Source organism: Otolemur garnettii, unplaced genomic scaffold (genome assembly GCF_000181295.1).
Source record: "Otolemur garnettii isolate 467f Iridium unplaced genomic scaffold, OtoGar3 scaffold00017, whole genome shotgun sequence".
In the NCBI taxonomy this organism is placed as follows: domain Eukaryota; kingdom Metazoa; phylum Chordata; class Mammalia; order Primates; family Galagidae; genus Otolemur; species Otolemur garnettii.
In genome coordinates, this window is record NW_003852412.1 from 392,661 (window position 1) to 415,419 (window position 22,759).

Here is a 22,759-nt window from a genome sequence, read left to right on the forward strand (position 1 = left end):
CAATCAAGTGTGTGTTTAGGAGGATCAAGGCTTAATTATTGAACTATGAAGAATGAGAACAACGGCCCAGATAATTTGTGAATTTCATAGCCAGCTTCTGAGATCCCCATTATTTAATGACACTCTGTCAGGATTGAAATACAATAAAAGAAGAAAATATCATTTTCCTACATTTTACTGGGTTTTATTGCTGGGTTTCTGGCAGCTCAAGTATGCCAGCCATCTGGTTCCTCTGGAGAGGCTCAAGAATGGTAAAAGTATGGTCCACTATGAAAATTATTAGAAACTGAAAGCAATGATAAGCTCCCCACTCCCAACAAGAGACAAAGATTGTGAGTAGATGCACACTCTTGACTGAGAGAGAGAGAGAGAGAGACCTCACTCAGGGCAAAAGCAAAGCAAATACAAAAAGGGAAGAAGGTTGATGGATTCTACATTTTCTAGCATGTCACCAGTTACCAATTAATTTTTTTCTGTTGTTTTATTTATCTAGAATAAAAGCCTATCATGTGGAAAATGCAAGTTTGTAAATGTCCTCATTTATTCCTCAGGAATTTAAAAAATCCATTACAAATGACTAAGTCTGGGACGGTGCCTATGGCTCAAAGGAGTAGGGTGCTGGCCCCATATGCCAGAGTTGGCGGGTTCAAACCCAGCCCCAGCCAAAAACTGCAAAAAAAAAAAAAAAAAAAAAAAAAAAGACTAAGTCTGACTCCTACCTAACTCTGTATTGTTGATGTGCTTAGAAAATCAGGGATGACATCTATCATTAAATGTAACTTTTCCCCTTGTTTTATATCTATAAAACCAATAAATGTCCCAATCACAGGTGCTGTTTTGAGTGAATATTAAATAACATTTATTAAGTAGTTAGTATATACCAGACTTTTACCAGATGTCTCCAGAAATTATAACATGTAGTCTCAGAATAAACCACAAAAACATACGATGAACACAGAGAAAACATTTGATGAAATCCAATATCCTTTCATGATAAAAACATCTAACAAACTAAGAAAATAAGGAAACGTCCTCAACCTGATACAGGGCAGCGACAAAAAATTCTACAGTTATCTTCATAACTAAACAGTGAAAAACTAAATGCTTTCCCTCATAAGATCAGGAATAAGACATAAGTTAGGGTATACTTTTAAAAAACTAAAAGAGTAGAATTGGGATGTTCCTAATGCAAGGAAATGTTAAATGCCTGATGAGTACTCCACTTACCCTGATGTGATTAATTTGCATTGAATGCCAGGATTAAAACATCACATGCACCATATAAAGATATATAACTGTTAATGCACCCACAATAATTACAAGTAAAAAATTTTCTTTAAAAAGACAGAATGTCCACATTCACCACTTTTATTCAACATTCTAGTGGAAATTTTAGCGAGAAAATGGGCAAGGAAATAAAATAAGACCCAGGAAAATAAGTAAAACTATCTCTATTTGTAGATGGCATGATGCTATATATAGAAAATCCTAAGAAGCTCACTAAACAGCTAGTAAACAATTTCTGCAAGACTGTGGAATACAAGATCAATATACAAAAGTTAATTATATTTCTATATACTAACACTGAACAATTTAAAAATTAAATTTAAATATCAACGTCATCTATAACAGCAACAAAAAGAAGAAAGTACCTATGAATAAAATTAACAAAATAAATGCAAACCTGCATCCTTAAAACTATAACATGTTGTTAAAATAAATTAAGTTACATCTAAATAAATGGAAAGACATTTCATGTAAGGTTAAAATAGATCATACTCTCCATAGTGATCTACAGATTCAATGCAACTTCTATTAAAGTGCCCACTACCTTTTTTCCTGAAATCGGCAACTTGATCTTAAAATTCATACAGAAGCGCAAAGGATCTAGAATAGCTGAAAGGACCTCGAAAAAAAGAACAAAGTTGGAGGAATAATATTTCTAATTTCTAAACTTACTACAAAACTACAGCAATCGAGACTGTGTGATACTTGTGAAAGGACAGACACAGATTGGTAGAATAGAATTGAGAAATCAGAAACAATTCCTTACATTCATGCTCAATAATTGCTTCATCAAGAGTGCTAAAAAAAAATTCCATGAGGAAAAAATATTGTTGAAAACAAATGGTATTGAAAGTGCAAAAAAAAAAAAAAAAAAGACTGAATTTGATCCCTTCCCTTACATCATACACAAAAATAACTGAAAATGGATCAACTACCTACCCTACCTACATGTAAAAGCTAAAACTATAAAACTCTTAGAAAAAATAGGAATAAACTTTTGTGACCTTCTTAGATACAACACCAAAAGCCAAAAAAAAAAAATTGGATTTTATCCAAATTAAAATCATTTTGGTTACAAATGATGTCAAGAAAGTGAAAAGATAATAGAAGTGAATAAAATAATAGAAAATCATATATCTGATAATTTAGTATTCAAAACACTTAAAGAATTCCAACTCAATTATAAAGATACCATCTAGTTTAAAAATGAGCAAAGGACTTGGGGTTTTTTGTTTTTGTGTTTTTGAGACAGTCTCACTTTGTCATCTTGGGTTGAGTGCTGTGGCATTCTAGGTCACAACAAGCTCAAACTTTGAGCGCAAGTGATCCTCTTGCCTCAGACTCTTGAGTAGCTAGGAATCCAGGCGCCCACCACAATGCCCTGGTATTTTTAGAGGTGGGGTCTCATTCTGGCTGAGGCTGGTCTTGAATTCATGAGCTCAAGTAGATCCACCTGACTTGGCCTCCTAGAGGGCTAGGATTACAGGTGTGAGCCAGGGACCCAACTGCAAGCAAAGGATTTGAATAGCTATTTCTCTAAAGATAAGGAGCCAATAAGCATGTGACAAGATGCTCGAGGTCCTTAGTCATTAGAGAAATGCAAGTCAAAACCACAATGAGACAGCACTTCAGACTCACTAGGACGGCTATAACCAAGACACACAACAAGCATTGGGGAAGATGTGATGAAATTGGAACCCTCTTACAGTGTTGGTGGTAATTTCAAATGGTACAACCTCTATGGAAAACAGTTTGGAAATTTTTCAAAAACTTTAAGCATATAGGTACCAAATGACCCAGCAATTCTATCTCTAGAGTAATACTCCAGATTAATGAAAATCTATGCTCACGCAGAAATTTGTATACAAATGTTCTCAGCAGTATTGTTTATAATATCCAAAAAGTGGAAATAACCCCAACAAACATCAAGGAACTAATGGATAAATATAAGATGGTATATCCTTAACATGGAGTATTATTCAACAATAAAAAGAAATAAAATATTGATACATGCTACAATATGGATGAACCTTGAAAACATGCTAGGTTAAGAAAAAAAAGCCAGTTTCAAAAGACCACACATTACATAATTCCAGTTAGATGAAATGTCCAGAAGGGGCAAATTCTTAGAAACAGAAAGTAGACTGGTGGTTACCTATGGCTCAGGGGTTGGCACGGGGGCTATTTTGAGGATGATAGAAATATTTCAAAATTGACTGGGATGATGACTATACAATTCCACGAATGCATTAAAAAACCTTTGAATTATACACATTAAATGAATTAATTTTAAAGCATGTGACTTACATCTCAATAAATCTGTTTTCAGAATAAAATTATACACTATACCAAAATGGCAGTGGTAGCACGGTGAGAAATTACATTTAGATGACCTGGATTACCAAGACCAGTTTTTGCATCATGCAGAGATAGGCCACAGTTCCAGGTTTGTAAGGATACATGCAATGTGCTAAAGACCACAGGGCTTCTCATGACCAGGATGGGTCTTACCCTGAACAAACTGCATATGAATACCTTCAACCTAATCAGTCTGGAAGTGAAAACTCTAGAATTTGAGCACACAAATTCCCAAATGCGCAGCTTCCTGGCATTTCCTATTGGGAATATACCCAAAATTTTCAAAGAAAATGGCATAAGATTTCTTAAGACTTATTTCTTTGAGTGCTCATTTTCACCAGTCCTCCAATACATGCTCTGGTAACTCTGAAGATCCCTATCCAAATGTCACCTGAGAGTGAGCTGTCACCTGAACACCTATGAAAAACACCAACTTCCTTCCCCTCTGCCTCCGCATGCTCTGTATATCTTAGTCTATTTTATTTCCTAGATTGCTATCCAGGCTGCACACCTGCAGCTCAATGGTTAGGGCACCGCCGGCCACAAGCTCCAGAGCTGGTGGATTCAAACCCAGTCCAGGCCTGCTAAACAAACAAACAAAAAATAGCCAGGCATTGTCGCAGGCGCTTGTAGTCTCAGCTACTAGGGAGGCTGAGGCAAGAGAATCACCCCAAGAGTTTGAAGTTGCTCTGAGTTATGACACCACACTACTCTACTGAGGGTGACAAAGTGAGACTCTGTCCCAGTTAAAAAAAAAAAAAAAAAGCTATCCAGTAAACTACGTATCTATGTGGTTTAGTCACTGATATTTACTCTTTCTTCTCTATTGTAAATTCTTTAATGTCCAGGAGTATATTAGTTAGCTGCTTCCATATGACAAATCACCCCAAAGTTCAGCGCCTTAAAATAGCAATCATTTATTTAGTTCTTTGATAATTTGGATTGAATGAAACTGGGAAGATCTTCTGGTCTTGGCTGTGCTCCCTCTTGTGTCTGTAGTTAGCGGCTGAGTCAATTGGCATCTAGCTGGTCCAGGGTGGCCTCAGCTGGAATGACTCCTTTGCTCCATCTGGTCTCTCGGTCTCCAGAAAGTGAACACAGGCAGGGTTCCCAGGGAGCAAGTGGAGGAGTGCAAAATCTCTTGGGTTTCACGGTCAGAACTGGTATCGTATCAATGCTGCCCCTTCAAGTCACAAGGGTCAGCCCAGATTCAAGGTGTTAAAAAACAGCCTTCATGTCTTTTTCTAACATATACATTACTTTCTAACATATAGAATATACATATATATTAATAATTTTGTGTATTTGAAACATTTAAAATATATTCTCTTAACAATTTTAATTACCCCCCCCTCCATATCTTGATTTGACTAGCTGAAAATTCTATTTAAAAAGAGGTGGCCATATGAAGGAGAATATGGTGGCCTTTTTTGTAAAAAATACGTCATCTGATTTGTTCACTGCTGTATTCTGAGAATGTGAAACAGTGCCTGGGCCATAGGCACTCCTGAAATATTAAGTGAATGAACAAATGAATCCTGGTTACCAGTCCTGAGCCATAGCCTGTCCAGTAAATCACCCCCTTTCCGTCGTAAATACATGTTGGTGAATAATTTCAATTAGAGTCCTATATCTATATCTTCTGTCCTTTTAAGGTTAAAGTCAGCTTCAACAGTCTGCTGTTTACTTTCCTGAGTTCTTCCAAAGTCAGACCAACTGCTTCCAATGACCATGAAGCACACCATGTTTTAAAATATGCTTCCTCTTCAAGGGCCTTGGAGATGTTTCATATACTATCTCATCAATCTCTACAGCTATATAATAAGAGAGGTGATTCCCATTCTATCCTTCTCCTTTCTGTCCCTGGTCAAGCTGTTTCCTTTCTTTTCTTCAAGGAAAAAAACAAGCTTAGACACAACGGAATAACCAGTACAAGAACCTGCCAGTACAGACAGCTTCTTGACATCTTGTCCCGGGGAATTTTGTGACCAGCTGGGCAGCTGCACAGGTTTACAAACAGGTAGCATGGATATGCCTGGAATAAGATCAGAGAGGGAAGTGTCTATGGACTCAACCCATTCCCTTATTCCTGCCCTTTTCCAAGCAAAGCAAGTTGGAAAAAAAATAGAAGAAATTCACCAGATACTTTAGCCTCACTGCTGTGGTCTAAAATTTTGTGCCCCTCCAAATTCACGTGTTGAAATTCTAACCTCCCATGTGATAGTATTAACAGATGGGACCTTTGGGAGTTAATCAGGTCATGAGGACACCTCATGAATGGAATTCATGCCCTTGTAAAAGAGGCCCCAGAGAGTTCTCTTGTCCCTTCCGCCATGTGAGGTTTCAGAGAAAAGATGGCCATCTAGAACAAGGAAGGAGGTCCTCTCCAGGCACCACACCTGCCAGCGCCATGATCTTAGACTTCCCAGCCTCTAGTACTTGTTTGTATGCAATTTTCTGTTGTTTATAAACCATCCAGTTTATGGTATTTTGTTATTGCAGCCTGAACACACTAAGGCAATAGTGAATCTAGTTTTTGTAGTAATGTAAGAATCAAGTAGGTCCCCTGTGGTTTTTCATAAGTGGACTTGAAGAGTGACCTGGATGGCTGGGCTCTCTCCTTGGTTAAGTGGACAGATCCAACCATTAGACTTCATGTATCGTTCTTAACCCACTGCCTAACCTGGTATTTTTCTCTTCCAGAAAGGCTATTGTCCCTCAGGACTGTGCCCTCTTCAAAAAGCAAATAGCACAGACTACTAAAAATAATAATAATAATAACAATAGTCAGGGAATTGAACCAATCATTGTTCTGTGTAGCAGCACTCCTCCCATACCCACCCCAATGGCAGATTGCTCAAATGCTGGGCCATGTATCAGTACCTTTTTCAGCAGGCCCCTGCCATCTGGCCTGGGAATGCTTTCAGCAGAGGACAAAGCCTTTTCACATTTATAGATGAAGCTGTAAGAGGAAAGAGTCATAGGAGAAGCAACCACTGACGTTCCTTTTCTGTCACTTGCCCAAATCTTTCTAGCTCAAAAACTCAGCAGCATCCTCTACTCCCTCTCTCTTCACATCCAGACACCAAGTCCTGCCAGTTTTTTCTTTAATGTATTTTTCATAGACTTACTTGTTTTTTATTCCTTCTGCCAGCCTCCCAAATCCAGACCTCTCTTGCTTCACATCTGCCTCATTGAAATCACCTCCAAACAAACACTTAGAAGTGGTCTTTCATTATTAGTTGTCCCTACTGGCTAAAATTATAGTTCCAGCTTTTTAATCTGGTGTTGAAGTGTCTCCACATATGATCTCTGTCCTTACCACTTTTCCTGTCCTTACCATTGCTATGTGAATCTCCTGTTTTTGCTAAAATGATCTAATTGACATTTCTAAAAGGATCTGCTAGCTCAAATTTAAATGGTATATTGTGTGTGAAAATCACTTGGCAAACTTGCAAACATTATATAAGTATGAATTATTTTTGTCTTGTACCTACCCCTGGTAACCTTGTTGTAACCCTTTGATGGCTAATGATTCTCTCCTCACTCTTATGCTCTGCCTCTTACTCTGCTCTACACATTCTTCCCTTTACGTAGTTACCCACCTCCCATTCCTTTGGCTTTAGACCCACCTTTTTTTTTGTATCTTCCCAAACCCTTCAACTTGACACAACACATGAGCGGTTTTGAATTTGCATCTTTCTCTCCATAAACAACCACCTCCATAAGCAATCCAGGCTAGTAATCAATATCCAACACTTACACAGAAATTGCCTCTTGGGCCCCCTCTTGGCAGAAAAAGAAATAAGGCTGTCTTTTGTCAACTCACAAAGAATGTCTGCCTTTTCATCCCAACTCCACTACCCAGGGCGCAATCCTTGATGCTCTATCCTGCATTCTCTACCCTTTCTTCCCTATCTACCCCCAGCCCACAGTGATCTTTGTCCCCCGCATACTCACAGAGCCAAACTCCTGTGACTTGTCCTGTTTATTTGCCACTCTGATTTTGCCATAAGCACTTCATAGTTTATCCCTATATAACCAAATAGCTTGAACACTCCTTCAAGATAATAGCATCTTGTATCTTGTATTAATTTATAGTCTCATATTTCAACATTATCAAATATTGGCTGACATGTGATCACTGATAATGAGGTAATAGGGTTTGTTAATCACACTGGAAGTGACTGATACCAATTCCCTCTCTGAGTTGAGGGGTTGATGAAGGCCACAGGAAAGCCTGTAGAAAATAGACAGCCCTGTTGAAAGGACCAAGAAGGAATATACCCAGAATCCAAGAGACTCATGTGCCAACTTCAGCATTTTACTCAATGTCAGGGATACATTATAACATTTTCCAAATGGGAAACTTCAGAGAGTTCTTGTCTGTCAGTGCCTCTGATTTCACTTTTCATTATTGGGTTAATCCCTGAACCAGGCTTCATGAAGCTTCAGAGTGCTCTCTTCGGTGGCCATAATAGCCCTGATTTCTGGGGATTTGCCTAGGCTCACCTTGCATGACAGCCATCATTGTCACACCAGAAAGCCATAAAATTAGCTTCTATAACAATAGAAATAAGAGGTATTTCTGATGTTTCCAGCAGGGGGGAAAAGAGCACAAGAATTAATTTTAACATAGCAATAAGTCTTACATACAGAACACCTCTACCAAAAGACATGCAGCCAGAAAAGAGAAAAAGAAAATGCCCCTCTACTTTTGACTGAGTAACAAATCCCAAAGTGACAAGCTGCTTCTTTTGAAATCAGGGAAGGCCATTTTCTTCCAGCTGGATACTGTGGGACGACAGAGGTGGGGTTTCAGCTATGTTTACTGCTTTAAAAAAGCCAGGATGGACTCCTGTCACTTTTGCCAGAGGCTGCATTTCCCCCACACCCTGGGGGACATATCTCCCACCCTGTCCATATTAATTAGACAGATAACTGTATCTATCAAGCAAGGAGATGCATGGTTTTCTCTTCGCAGAAACCAAATTATTTCTCTAAGTGTTATACCCCTGGCCAATAAAGCAGAATCTTCTTCTGAAAAAAGGATTTTTTGAATTTTAAAATTATGCAAATTATGCAAATATATACAAGTAGAGATTTTGATGAAAATAAAGACACATGTGTTATTGAGATCAGTTTATTGTAGCATTATCATTGTAACGTCCTTTATTGTCACAGGGGAAAATGAAGGCCAGTTCTGATGCATAAATATTTTACCTTCATCCAAATACTTTGAAAGGAAATAAGAAGCATCAAGAGCTCTTTAGAGCTACGCAACTCTTTTATTTCTCTATTTTCTGTATTGCTTTGACAACTGTATGTTAACTGGATGTTCCTTCTCCATTCTTGTATAAATCTTCCAAAGTAGGAAGAATAAATGTCCAAAAATCATTGTCATACAATTCTGCAAAAGAGACAAATAAATAGAAGACTCAGAACTTCTAACTTGCTGGCCAAGGCATAATTCAGATGAGCAAATTTGGGGTTTGAATTATTCTAAATATAGAATTTGTTCTAACTTTTCAGTAAAACATACTAAAAAGTTTGTTTTCTCATATAGCTCTATCTGGACTATTGTGAACCAAAAATAAACAGCATTTTCAAAAAATAATTGTACTGAAGAAGTCTACCTTATTTTCTCCACTGCAGATGCCTCTGGGTGTTACATGTGCCTAGACAAGCTATTCTCAAAGTTCTTAACCTTTGTCTATTTCAATGAGAGGTGATGGCTACTTCCAGAGAAAGAGACCCCAAGTGGAGGGTTTGTTCAATCTGACAAACAATAAAATACTTCAAGAAATGGAGCTGTCCTTTCACCTTCTGAATTATAAATACAAATGAACTTTTTCATTGACAACTTTTGCAATCTGTAAATTCAACACAGTTCTCAAAACAGCAGATGCAAACACTTGAGAGGTACAGTTGAAGGGAAAGGGGATTAAGTACCAAGAACTGTGTGTGATTAGGGGAAAACAGAACGGTTCTTCAGCAGGAAAATTAGAGGCTAGCTCTGACTGTAACCAACCTTCAATCCCTATCCCTTTCCCTGTAGTTGGAAAGTTACCTTCAAACGCAGCACCGAAATAACTTCCCTTTCTGGGGGCAGCAAGCATTATAATCGGTTTCTCACCAGGAGTGGCAAGGGTGAAAGAGTAACTTTAAGGGAAGGAATTCTTGAGTGCTCCACAAATTCCAAGGGCGGTTTCCCATTGACTCCTGGTGTAGATAGATAGTCAGGCCAGGAAGCAAACAATCCCTTACAAAACTTTCAGAGGCTCCCCAAGGAGAGCGCTAGTCCTTTGTGGCCCCGCTATTTAAAGTAATCTGCCTCTGAGATCACAGATAATACTAACCTATTGGGACCCACCCGATTGGAAGCCCCAAAATTCCTATCTAGAAAACAAAGTTCTGCTATCTTTGTGTCCTGGATGTCCCGTAGGACAAATCCAGTTCAGTGTTTGGATGCGCTAAACAGAGCTATTCCCTAATCCAAAAAGGGCAAAGGGTAATTTAGGAGGGAAAAGTCTGCATCCCAGAGATAAAATTGCTCTTTTTGGTTTCACAAGGAGAACCAGCCGCCAGCTTCGCCCTGGGAAGACTTTCTCACCGCCCCTCGGCGCCACCCTTAGCCTTTGTTCCAGGCCTCTGGTCACAAGAGTTCCTCCGGCCCTAGCGCCGCTGGTTTTGACAAACTTTAACTTCAGCGCAATCCCAACACAGGTGGAGACACCCGCCTGCGGGAAACCGCGGCCGGCGCGGGGAACGCACAGCCAGCGCTCTGACCCCGGGGCGGGCGCGCGGCCCCAGGGCGTTTACAGCAGCCGGCGGGCACCTCTCACAGTAGGTAAGTGGAGACTCCAGGAAGAGCCAACCCGCCAGCCACCTATAGAAAGGGAAGTCGGTTGTCCCCACTGTTTGTCAGTTTCTTTGGTGAGTGCTGACACGGACGAAATGGTCCGCACTCTCCTCGATCTCCTCCAGTGGCCCGGCCTTGTACTTACAAGTAGTCCACTCTAAGAGGTACCTTCTAGCCACTTGTTTTGAGTTCAGGAAAACAAAGCAAGCACAGGTTGTGCACGGGAGAATTATCTAGAGTCTGCGCAGAGAGGCAGAGATTCCCAGGGCATCCGTGGCACCGGGAAAAGCAGTCTCCCGCCTCTCCAGGAGCTAAGTGCAGATAAATGCATCAGGACCAGCGAGCGTAGAGAGGGAAACAAAGCGAGAGAAGGGAGAAAATTGAGAGAAGTGAACATTATTAGAGAAAGAGGGCAGGGCTGGAGAGATGGAGCGAAGTCCTGAATCTTAAGTTCAAACTCTAGAAGTGTGGCGGTCGGGTGGAAGCCCGTAGCGGGCGCGGCGGCTGTGTGTACAGTTTATTTATTCTGTTTGGATTTTCTGCCTTGAACGGCTGAGCCTTAAGTTTTCAGTTGCTGAGATCAAAACTGACGCTAAGCCCAAAGTCTGAGCCCCTGTCGCTTCCCCCAGACCCTGGGAGTTCTCCGGGTCCTCCTGCCCCACTGCAGGGGCTTCTTTCCACAGAGCGCCAGCCCCTGGCACAGAGGCTTGGGAGGAGACAAGGTCTGGGAGCCGCGACCCAACAGACTAGCAAGTCGGAGGAAAAGTAGCAAGTTATCTTAGGTGTTGATCCAGAGGGCTGAGGGAGGCAGAGTGAATGGGGCGCAGGCAAGTCCTGCAGCCCCTGCTCGCGGGCTCCATCATCATCGGCGGCAGAACTTACACTTAATAATCTTTTTAAAGGCGTTTTGAAAGTCCTTGTTGAAGTAGGCATAAATGACAGGGTTGAGCAGAGAGTTGGAGTAGCCCAGCCAGTTGATTATGGCGCCCAACAGGGTGGGCATGTGGCAGCTGCTTTCGCAGAAGGGCAGGACCAGGGCCACGATGAAGAAGGGCAGCCAGCAGAGGATGAAGGTCCCCATGATGATGCCCAGCGTCTTCACTGTCTTTCTCTCGCGAGCCAGAGCCATCTTGCGCTTCGCCTCAGCGTTGCGCTCATTCTTCCTCTCGAAGGAGGAGGGCGCACACGGGGCAGCCCCCGCCTCGCTGGGCAGCGGCAGGTGCTCTTTGGAGTTGCCCACCCGGTGCACCTCGATCACCTCCAGGGCGGCGCCATCGTCGCCTTGCCTTACTGCACCATTGGCGCACTGAGCACCCCCCGCCTTGTTCTCCACGCCCCGCCTCCAGTCCCTGGTGCCGGGCTCTCCATTCGCGCTCTTGGTGGGCTGCGGGGTCTGCGATGCTCCCAGGCGGTTGTCGGCTCTGCTCTTCTCCACCTTTTTGACAGTCTTGCGGATGCGGAAGCGCGCAGCTCGGAATATGCGCCCGTAGAGAACCAGCATGAGTAGCAGCGGGATATAGAAAGCTCCGAAAGTGGAGTAGATAGTGTAGCCGTGGTCCTTGCTGATGGTGCACGCGTCGGGGTCGGAGCGGTCTTCCGGGGTGCGCCAGCCCAGCATGGGCGGGATGGAGATGAGAAAGCCAATGAGCCAAGTGAGCGAGATGAGCGCAGCGGCGCGCCGGGGCGTCCTCTTGTTCACGTAGTCGATGGGGTCGGTGATGGCCCAGTACCTGTCCAGCGCGATGGCGCACAGGTGCAGGATGGACGAGGTGCAGCACAGCACGTCGAGGGCGATAAACAGGTCGCAGGTGACTTGGCCCAGAGTCCACTTGTTGAGCACCTGGTACAGCGCGGCCATGGGCAGCACCAGCACTGACACCATGAGGTCAGTGACCGCCAACGAGCCGATGAGATAGTTGGCCACGTTCTGCAGGGAGCGCTCCAGGGCTATGGCCGCCACCACGCACGCATTGCCCAGTACTGCGCAGAAGATCAGCGTCCCCAGCAGCAGAGAGGTGATTACCTGGTAGCTGAAGGTCACGTCGGAGATTCCAGTAGCGTTGCCACCTGTCCCAAGGGGACCCTGGGACGCTGTAGTGTTGTTTCCCTGGCCAGGGCTGAGCACATCCATGCCTGCGCGCCTGGCGAGGGGAGGGGGAGGAAAGAAAAAGCTGCAGGAGGATCCCCCTGGCCCCTCCTCTTGGGGTCTTCCACCCTCTCCGGGGAAGTTTTAGGGGGAGGGATGCAGGGACTCACGCGGGAAGTTCTCACTTCTCTGGCGAAGGTATCTCGAAGGAGCAGATTTTAGGAGCTTCCAGGGCTCGAGCAGTCCGGCGCGCTCAGAGACTCCAGCTGGAAAACTGGAGTTGGCCTGAAAGCAGCCCTGGGATCTCTGGGCGGCAGAGAGGAGGCTGGAACGTCTGTCACTGTCCATTTTACTTTGCGGCTCCCCAACTGTCTGCCGGAGCTGGAGTCTCCCCACTAGCAAACAGTCTCCAATGCCAGAAATATCCGGAATAAAGAAACCCCATCCTCCACGGTCACTCCGTGACCCTCTCTCTCTGATTCCTTCTCTCCTTCTCTCCTCCCATCTCTTCTCTTTCTCTTCAGGCTTCTCCTTCCCCCTTCTCCCTGTTAGCCTTCCGTTTCAGTCTCTCTCTTCCTCTCCACTCCCCGTTTTTTATCCCTCTGTGGGTCGCTTCTCTCTCCCACTCTAACCCTCCCCGGCTAACACTCCCCAACCCCAGTGCCTCTTTTCTCTGGGTCCCGCCCTCCTCTCCCTCTAGCTCAGCGTCTTTGCATTTAAGTCCCTTTTTGTCAACAGAGACTCAGAACTCCCTTACACACACCAGATCTGCCGGTCAGACCAGCGTTTTAACAAATAAACTCCGCCTCCTACTCATCCAAACTCGAGGGTGGGGAGAACTACCCCATTATCTATCAAATTCTTAAACAGAGTCAGCATCGCAGTGTGGGCAATATTGGACATGAGAAAAGGAGGCACACGCCGCCTGAAGGGGAAGGTGGGCAGTCCCGGGTCAGTGTGAAAATCATTGTTAATTAATCGAAACAGAGTGTCTCTTAGTTAAACAACAACAAAACAGTTCATCATCTAACAGTCCAAACCGACTCCCTTGGGGAAGATGAAACTGGCAACTTTTTTGTGTAATATTGGGAGATGGAGAAGAGAGGAATTATAAAGGACATGACAGAGGACAAGGACGGGTAAACAGCCGCGTGTCAAAGTGAAGAACGAAACTCAATTGGTGTGTATTCTACACCCAGAGAGACACTTTTCGGTCACACTATCCTTTCAAATTCACGGAACTAGCCTAGTAAATTCAGGGGAGGAAATATTTTGCTTATGTGTTGAAAATGAGGTCCTGTCTTTTGCATTTCCTATCAGAGCCTGCAAAACTCTAGGGAGAACTTAGTGGAATCCCTGGTCGCTAGCCGCTGAGATTCTCTTCATCTCCCAAACTGTGTTCAGCACCCGGGACAGCTCACAGCAATAAGGGCTTACGTCGCCACCTTCCGGCAAATGTTCTAGAGCGCCTAGAGAAACCATGGTCTTGCAGAAATTAAGCAGGTACTGAAGAAATCCCACCATTTTAAGAGGAAGACAGTTATTAAAAGACAAACAGATTAAGTTTTGTCTTTTTTCTATATTTAAAAAAAAATCTCCTTTAGTGCTCTCTTTTGCTCTTTACCTTGTATATCAAGCCTGTTATATGTTCTAGCTCCCTTTGAAGGCCTGCATCATTTATTCCCGTGTTCTAAGAATGTCATTTTAAGAGACCTAGGTAAACATCTTCACCCGTGTTATTTTTGTGCTGTCGTAACCTACACTTTAGAACTCACACATTTGCACACATTTACCTTTTACTGGAGGAAAAAACAGCATTGCGTTTTTCCAATGAGGTAGCATAAAATTGGGAAATAGACTTCCATGGATTTGTTCTCAGCTGTTTCCTTTACCAAGAAGCCAAACTTAATCTTAATCCTATCTGAGCATGAATAAAGGATGGGACTTCTAATCAACTATGACAGAATAACATATAACACAACAAGGTTCACTTAGACATCCCGACTGCAAGCCTGCAGTGAAGGAGAAGTACAGCATGCAACCCCCAAAGCAGTTCATGCACAGATTCACTACAGATTTCAATAGTCAAATCTCTGCTCAGATTCGAGCTCTGAATTTCATAGCTTTGAATGCTTCGGCACCAAACAAGGAGCAATCACCAAAGCATCAAAGAAAAGCCAGTCAGGCCACTGCATACAGTGCAGAGCAGAATGTTTGGAGACAGATCGTTTTATAATTCAGTGCTGGGCACAGTTCCCACTCAATCATTTCAGCATGCCACAACAATGGACCTGCCATTATGGTGATTCACAGCACTGAAGAAAAAGAGATGGGTATGCATGGCAATACTGGCTACAGACTCTAAAGATGTCTTTTTAAGATTTGTGAAGATTTTCATTTGTCCTTTTAAAAGACAGAACTGAATACTTTTATTAAGATACAGTTATAGGTCCAAAAAGAATAATGGAAAAATATTTAAAATCCATATTCCCTGAAATAAAACTTTGAAAGTATAGCTGAGAATACTACAAATAAACAAAAACTAAAAGTAAACAAATTTAAATTTTAAGAAGTAACTATGTGCACATCCAGAGCATGTTTGATTACGAATCATACCAAATTTAGCATTTAGATATTTAAGTCACAAATAAATAATTAAATATGTCAGTCAGTACCCATACTTGCATCCATTATATCCCAAATGGTTCAATAACTGAAAATGTATTTATTTTCAAGAAATCTAAAATGCTGTAAATCTGGAGTTGATATTTGTGAAGTCTGGTATTTGCTGTTCTGCTTTAATAAGCTACAATGGAGCATTTTAACCTAAGTTTTAAAAGCCCAAGTAGTTCATGTTTTTCTCAGAAATAATGCACAGAGTATATGAAACACTTAATTTATTAAAGTTTAGAACGAGTTTTTCAGGAAATCTTACAAATACTAAGAAGAAAATAGAAATAAAAAAGGATATGCAGCACTGACTATGGTTTCAGAATCAGCAAGTGACTAATACATAATTACATATAACTCCCTTTAAAACTAGTAATACTGTGAGATATAATAAAAGCAGAAAGACATTGCATTTCTTCATGTTCACACTTTGCCAATTCTTCAATTTTTAATTCTTAAAGGTACCGAATCCCAGATGTGGATGAAGAAAACAGTGCAAACCAAAGCTCTGATATAAGGAGTTAAGCTCTTATTCATCAAGGTCCCTAAAGTTACCCTACAGAAAAGCTAACCTGATAGCGGATATTATTGATGATATCACTTGGGGAAAAAAAATTCCATCATTCTTCTTGAATGTTTTTGTCTGAATTTATTAGATGCAAGCATGAAGTTCTCGGGTTATGAATTTGGGGCATGATACATCATCCATCATGAGAAATTTCTCTAAAATAGTTTATGAGATAAATATTTTTTAACATTTTCACAGGAAATTTGATACAGGCTCTGCATTTCAATGTAGTTCTTTGCCCAGGAACACAAGATAAAAAGATGGGAAGCTGAAGCTTTGCTGTGCACTTTGAATGCTCTATCATTACTGAAAGCTAATGGTTGGTGATTCTCAGTGATCAATAGGTTTATCCATTATCCCCCACTTATGGCTGATTTCTCTATTAATGAGAAAATTAACTACATAGTAAAGAATTGAACTTTTACCCATGAGATTATAAAAGTTGTTTCTAAAAGCTATTTTTAAACCTTTTTCCTTTTACTTTTTTCCAATTACTTTTTTCCAAGTCATCGAAACAAGGATAGATTATTTTGTTAAGCTAAAAATACTAGTCTAAATTTAATTCTTCCCAATCCTCAAATACTAAAGTCCTAGGGCAATTGTGGTTTTTTCAGAACTGTGAATTTTGATTGGACTTCACTAGGAAAAGAAATTTAAAGAGAAATTTTTGCTTAGATATTTGGGAAATGTGGTCTTCTGATTATCAGGGAGAATTTACAAGAAATGCAACCAGTATTGAAGAGAAGAGCTTTTTAAAGAAGCTCTTCTTTAAAACTGAGCACCCAATTTTTTTGTGTCTAATCCTCTCACCATCCTCCTCCCTCTGATGAGGTCATTTCTGCACTGCTTCTTCTCCCTGTCGGGAACTTCTTATAGACCCACAATTGTACTGGCTTTTCATTGGCAAAACATAAACAGTGGAAATCTTAGTCTTTGCTTTTGAGAACTGTAAGACTGACTTGGTTTATTTAGCACACAGCCTAAAAACACAGCATGCAGAGAGTGAAAAAATGAGTAACAAATATTCACTATGTATGTGACTTGGGCAAATTAATCCTTCCTCAATAATAAAATGGGCATAATAATAGGCTTGTGAAGACTAAATGATTTAATACACTTAGCTGTCCCATTACAAACACACGATAAAGGTTCAACATTGACAATAGTAACAGTGAAGCAAAGTAATAATATTAATTCTCTCTCTACTGGTAATTGCTCAGAAGTGTGAAAAAAAGAAAATTGGCTCTTTGCAAAAGAGCAAGCTTTAAAAAAAAATAAATAAGATTCTTTCAGGTGAGAATTTATTATGAAAGTAATTTGCATGTGGTTATTACATTCTCCCTCATCTTCAAAGTTTCTGTTAAGCTTTCAGTTCTATCAGAAACTCTGGGTAATCGGCAAATGAAAAGATGCGATCTCTGTATTCTGAAACTTCTTGACTCGTATCAGAAGTTATTGTGAGAGAGAAAAAGAATATGCCCACAGAGGTTCACTATTTGGTATTGGACAGGAGTTGGCCTTTCCCTGGGAACTCTTCCATTTGTTCAAAAGCATAAAATGCATAATTGGGATTCACAGGTCCAAATAAAAAACTTAATAATACAGAAAAAACCAAAAGGTAGTATTTTTGTTGTGAGATTTATAGTGACAGTTGTTAATAAATGTGCTTTTCAGAAATCAATTCATCAAAAAGATACTGGTGCTCGTATCTATTGTAGCACTATTCACACTTGCAAAAGTATAGAATCAACCCAAACATCCATCAACAAATGAATGGGTAAAGAAAATGTGGTCTATATACAAAACTGAATACTATTCGGACATTTAACAATGAGTAAAATCGTGTCTTTTGCAGCAACATGGATGGAGGTAGAAGTCAATATCTTAAGTGAAACAAGCCAGACACAAAAAGGCAATTGTCACATGTTCTCACTCCTAAGTAGGGGCTAATAAATCCATGTGTACACATGAATGCAGAGAATGGAACAATGGAGACTCAGAAGGGTGAGGTGGTCAGATGGAGGTAATAATGAGAAACTAGTCAATAAGTACCATGTACATTATTCAGGTGATGGATGCCCTAAAAGCTCAGACTTAACCACTGTGCAATTTATGCCTGTAATAAAATTGCACATGTACCCCATAAATTTGTACAAAAAAATTAAATTAAAAAAATACATGTAATTATTTTTAGAGCTCGGTTTCTCTCCAATACTGTCTTTGTGTAAATATTTTCATTGTTTACTTTTGAAAGATTAAGAGCATAGTTGAGATGACAAAAAGTTTGGAAGGTTAGCTTAATGTCTCCTATTAATCTAAGGACAGTTGGAAATTAAATTCAGTCTAATAATTATTTTAAACATAATTCATTTCCTATCTTTAATCAAACAATGGGGGAAATGCTTACATTTTTATTTGCTCTGGCAAGTAATATTGTTTGTTATAAGATTAAAACAATATTCAATGCATTATTTTAATCTTCTTTTAGAAATGCTATTAATACTATAAATATGGTTACAAAATATCAGTCCAGAACTGCAAAATTTGGTCTATTGAAGCAATAATGCGTTAGATGAGTATAGTGGCTCAGGATGACAGTTCTCGATTCAAATTATTATGCTGCCGCTTACTAGCCTTCAAATTTTTCTTAATTTTTTCATTTCCTTATATATTACATGAAATTTACCAAAAATATAAAGAATAACATAATAAATACCTGTGTGCTTAATTAAGCAAAGCTTAAGGAAAAGAGTGATATTAATTCTGTTGATGGTCCTGTTAATTTGAATTTAGTGTCATCATTTACATAAATGACTTTATACTTTTACACCATCATATTATGTGTCACTAAGCAATATAGAAATAGTATCATTCTGTGTGCATTCTTCTGCAACTTTTTTTTGTACAGCATTATCTTTTAAAATTCATCTGTCATTGATAGAAGCACCTTTGGTTCATTTATTTTCACAGTTTATTTTAAATTGAGTCAATTATGCCACAGATTATTTATCCATCCTTTGGTTAGTAGATCATTTAAATAGCTTCCAAAATTTTGCTCCTTTAAATAATACTTCTTGGGTATTCTTATGTATATATTTTTGTATCCATGTAACCTGAAGTAAACTAGATTAGTGCTTTTCAAACACGTCACATAGAGACCTCGTTTGAATTGCAAATATTTACACAATAGGTCTGGGATGAGGCCCAAGACTCTGCATTTTTTCTAAATTCCCAGATGATGCTGATATTGCTGATTCATAAACTATGTTTATAGTAGCAAAGATCTGAACATTCCAAGTGGATCATCCCAAAGTATGCCCAGATTCAACTTTAGTAGATATAACCTAATTCTTCTTCAAACTGGCTGTCTAAAATTTCCTAACCACTATGTGGGTTCAATGTTGTCTCTCCAAAGGATAAAGGATTCACAGTGCCTATGAATATGACCTTATTTGGAAAGAAAAGGAGGTCTTTGCAGATACAATAAAGTTGAAAATGAGGTCATCATGGGTCCTAATCTAATGAGTGATGCCCTCATAAAACAAAGGAAATTTGAACACAGACACAAAGAAAAACAATACCATATGAAGATATAGAGAGACACAGGGAAGAATGCCATGTGAAAACAGAGGCAAAGATCGGCATTACACTACCATAAATTAAGGAATGCAAGGAACTGGTGGCAACCACCAGGAGCTGGGACAGATGCACAGAATGGATTCACCCTTAGAACAAACCATGAGAGTTTGTGCTGTACCAACGCTTTCATCTCAGACTTACAGCTTCCAGAACTCTGAAATCATACATTTCTGCAGATTTAAGCCACACTGTGGTACTTCGTTATGGCAGCCCTAGGAAACTGAGGCAACCACTAAAAGATGTGAACAGTCCCATTGCTTCAACAAGGCTGAGTGTTTTTTCTTGTGTCTTCACTGTGAAATTATCTGATAATTTCTATATGGCTCCTTTAAGTAATACTATATCACTTTGGCTCATTTTTAAATTAGGTCCTTGATTATTTTTGCTTTAGTTTTTAACTGTATTTTAGAATTCTATTATCTTTTGGGGGTGTTAACAATTTCCTTTTGTAGTTCTGTGTATATTTGTTTAAATACTTTGAAGACATAATACAATGTTAGAATTAGTCTACCTCGCTGCTGTTTAAATAGTTACCCTCTTTAACCCCAATACTCTTTTTGTCCTGACAGTCTGTTCTGTCAATGCTAGTTCTTTTTTTGTAATTATTTGCCTACTATATATTTTTTCTGTCTTATTTTTCATCTTTTCTGTATCTTCAAGTTATAGATGAGTCTCCTGTAAAAATATGATAGGTATATTCCTTTCAAATCTGAAACCCTAGTCTTTTTTTTCTTTTCTTTTTCCTTTTCCTAAGTTATCTATTTAGTTAGATATGAAAGTCAAGTCTTTCAACTGGTGAATTTAGTCTTAATTTCATTATGACTATTCCTATGTTGGAAGTTATTTTAACTGTGTTATTTTATGTTAAGGAACATAAACGTACTCTTTACTGAATGCTCCTCTGATAGCTAGTCTGAGTTTCAAAATTTTCTTTCACTGTTGTATTAGAAATTCTACACTTTATTTATGGTTTCCCTTAAAATTTTCACATGCATAGACAACATCAAGTATAAAGATTATGTGTGCTTTTCACTAACTTCCGAACCATACAAGTACCTTTAAATATTTTACTTCAGATCACCTCCATCTTACAAATACTGTGAAAGAATTTGTTTCATCTTCATTTTGATTCCAGTTCCTTTAAACATGACTATTTTGTTTTACAGTCAATATTTACCTTATATTTGCCTCTATCTTTACAACTTATTTGACCCTGGTTGCTGTCTTGTATCTCAGATATTTTATTTGTACTTATTTTCCTTCTCTGCCTTAAGAATATCCTTTTAAATTTCTTTTATAAGAATTTGTTAGGAGTAACTCTTCTAGTTTTTTATTGCTCTTTAACTCTTCTAGCTTTTTAAAATTTCACCCTCGTTTAACTAAATAAACAATTTTAGGTTGACAGCGGTATGCTTCTCAGAACTTGTGCCTTCCATTGTTGCTGTGGATGATATTTCACCAGTTTGACATTTATCTATTAGTAATCTTCCTTTTCTTCTGGTTGCATTTAACATCTTCCCCGCTTTTTATTGTCTTCTGAAATTCCACCTCTACATGTCTAATGTGAAGTATCTTTTAGCTTGTTTCCTGATTTACTGTGCTTCCTTAAACTGAGGAGTCATGATGTTCACAAATTATGATTCATTCATTCACCATTAATTCAACAGATTGCCTTTTGCTCATTCATTCTGTTCCCTCCTGGAATTCTAAATATACTAAGAAGAGAATTATTTCTCCTTTCTTCCATGTCTTTTAATCTCTCTGTATATATTCCAGGTTTCATCCTGTGCTGCATTCTGGGTTAATTTATTTATATCTACCTTCCAAAATATTGATTCTCTTTTCAGTTATATCTAACCTGCCATTTACCCAATCCTTTAGTTTTTCAATCTCAACTATATATTTTATTTTAGAAATTCTGTTTTATTTTTTTAAATGTACCTAATTATTTTAGTAGATCTTTGTTTCTTAAGTTTATGATTCTATTATTTCTATTAATATCTTAAGCATGTTTATTTTATCTTCTGTTCCAATTATTCTAAGATCTATTTCTCTAGATGTCTAATTCTCTGCCTTCCATTGTTGCTGTGGATGGTATTTCACCAGTTTGTCGTTTACATAGTAGTAATTTTCTTTTCTGCTGAGTCTCAATCATCACAGCTGAGGGATCTAGTTCTATGTATTAATAGGCGTCTTCTTTCCCACCTTCATCTATTATCAAATAGTGTTTTTGTTTTGGTTCATTGAAGAGACATTCTAAGTTCCAAATGTAGGCTCCTTTGATCTGCAGATGTCCCCAAAGTATCTATAGCATCGCTCTTGGCTTATTACTTTGGTTTTTGTTCCCATCATTTTGAGAGCACTAAAGATTTTCCTTAATTTGTCAGGAATACCTGTTAGTTTGTCAGGAATACCTGTCAGCTATACCTGTTAGTTGTAATTATTTCTATTTCCTTAATTTGTCAGGAATACCTTAATTTGTCAGGAATACCTGTCAGCTATACCTGTTAGTTGTAATTATTTCTATTTCCTCTGTATTTTGTAGTGAGAAAATTAGTACACAGACTCTGCAATATTTACCAGAGCAGAATTTTTTTAAAATGTCTACTATTTTAAATTGTGTCTGGATTAAATAAGAAAAGGCAACTAAAGAAATTAGTAGAGCTCCTCACATCATGTATAAAATAAATGTGAGTAAAATAAAAATCTTAATTATTTTTGCAAAATATATATTAGGCTTTCTTAATCTTTTCTGTTTAAATAAAATACATTATAATTTTTATCTATTTTATATTTTATGAAATAGTTACATACTTGTTAATGTAAAATAATTATAGGGAAATTATGACAAACCATATTATTTAAGTTTATAACCAATGGCTTAAATTTTTTGAAAAGATCTATTTAAATTAAAATTTGTCAAAGATTGCTGTTACTATTTTGTCAAAATGATCCAAGAACAATATTTTGAAAAACTGCTTAGGGCTCATCATTACCACCCATTATTCATTTTTAAAGTGGATGATATCTAGTTTCTTAAATTATTTTGTTCTTAATATTCAATGTCACCTTGAAAACAAGAAATAAATACATAGCATCTTTCAACATGATCAATGCCTTTCAATAATTTTTATTATGAATAGGAAGTCATCATATTAGCGCTATCACTTGATGGGAAACAAAAACAAGTAAAAAGTAATTTTCCAAAGACATAAATGTTCATTCTGTCACAAAGAAAGATGAGTGTGTCAGAGTATCTGATTGTCACTGATACAGTTTTAATGTCAAA

At 39.0% G+C, this 22,759-nt stretch overlaps 1 protein-coding gene across 1 annotated transcript; it reads right to left on the minus strand.

Moving 5' to 3' along the window:
• Positions 1-11,281: 11,281 nt before the first annotated feature.
• HTR1A (5-hydroxytryptamine receptor 1A) lies at positions 11,282-13,039 on the minus strand. Its single transcript, XM_003785861.2, has one exon. It carries the CDS (start codon positions 12,636-12,638, stop codon positions 11,370-11,372), a length of 1,269 nt encoding a protein of 422 aa, XP_003785909.1. The 5' UTR covers positions 12,639-13,039; the 3' UTR covers positions 11,282-11,369.
• Positions 13,040-22,759: the final 9,720 nt, after the last annotated feature.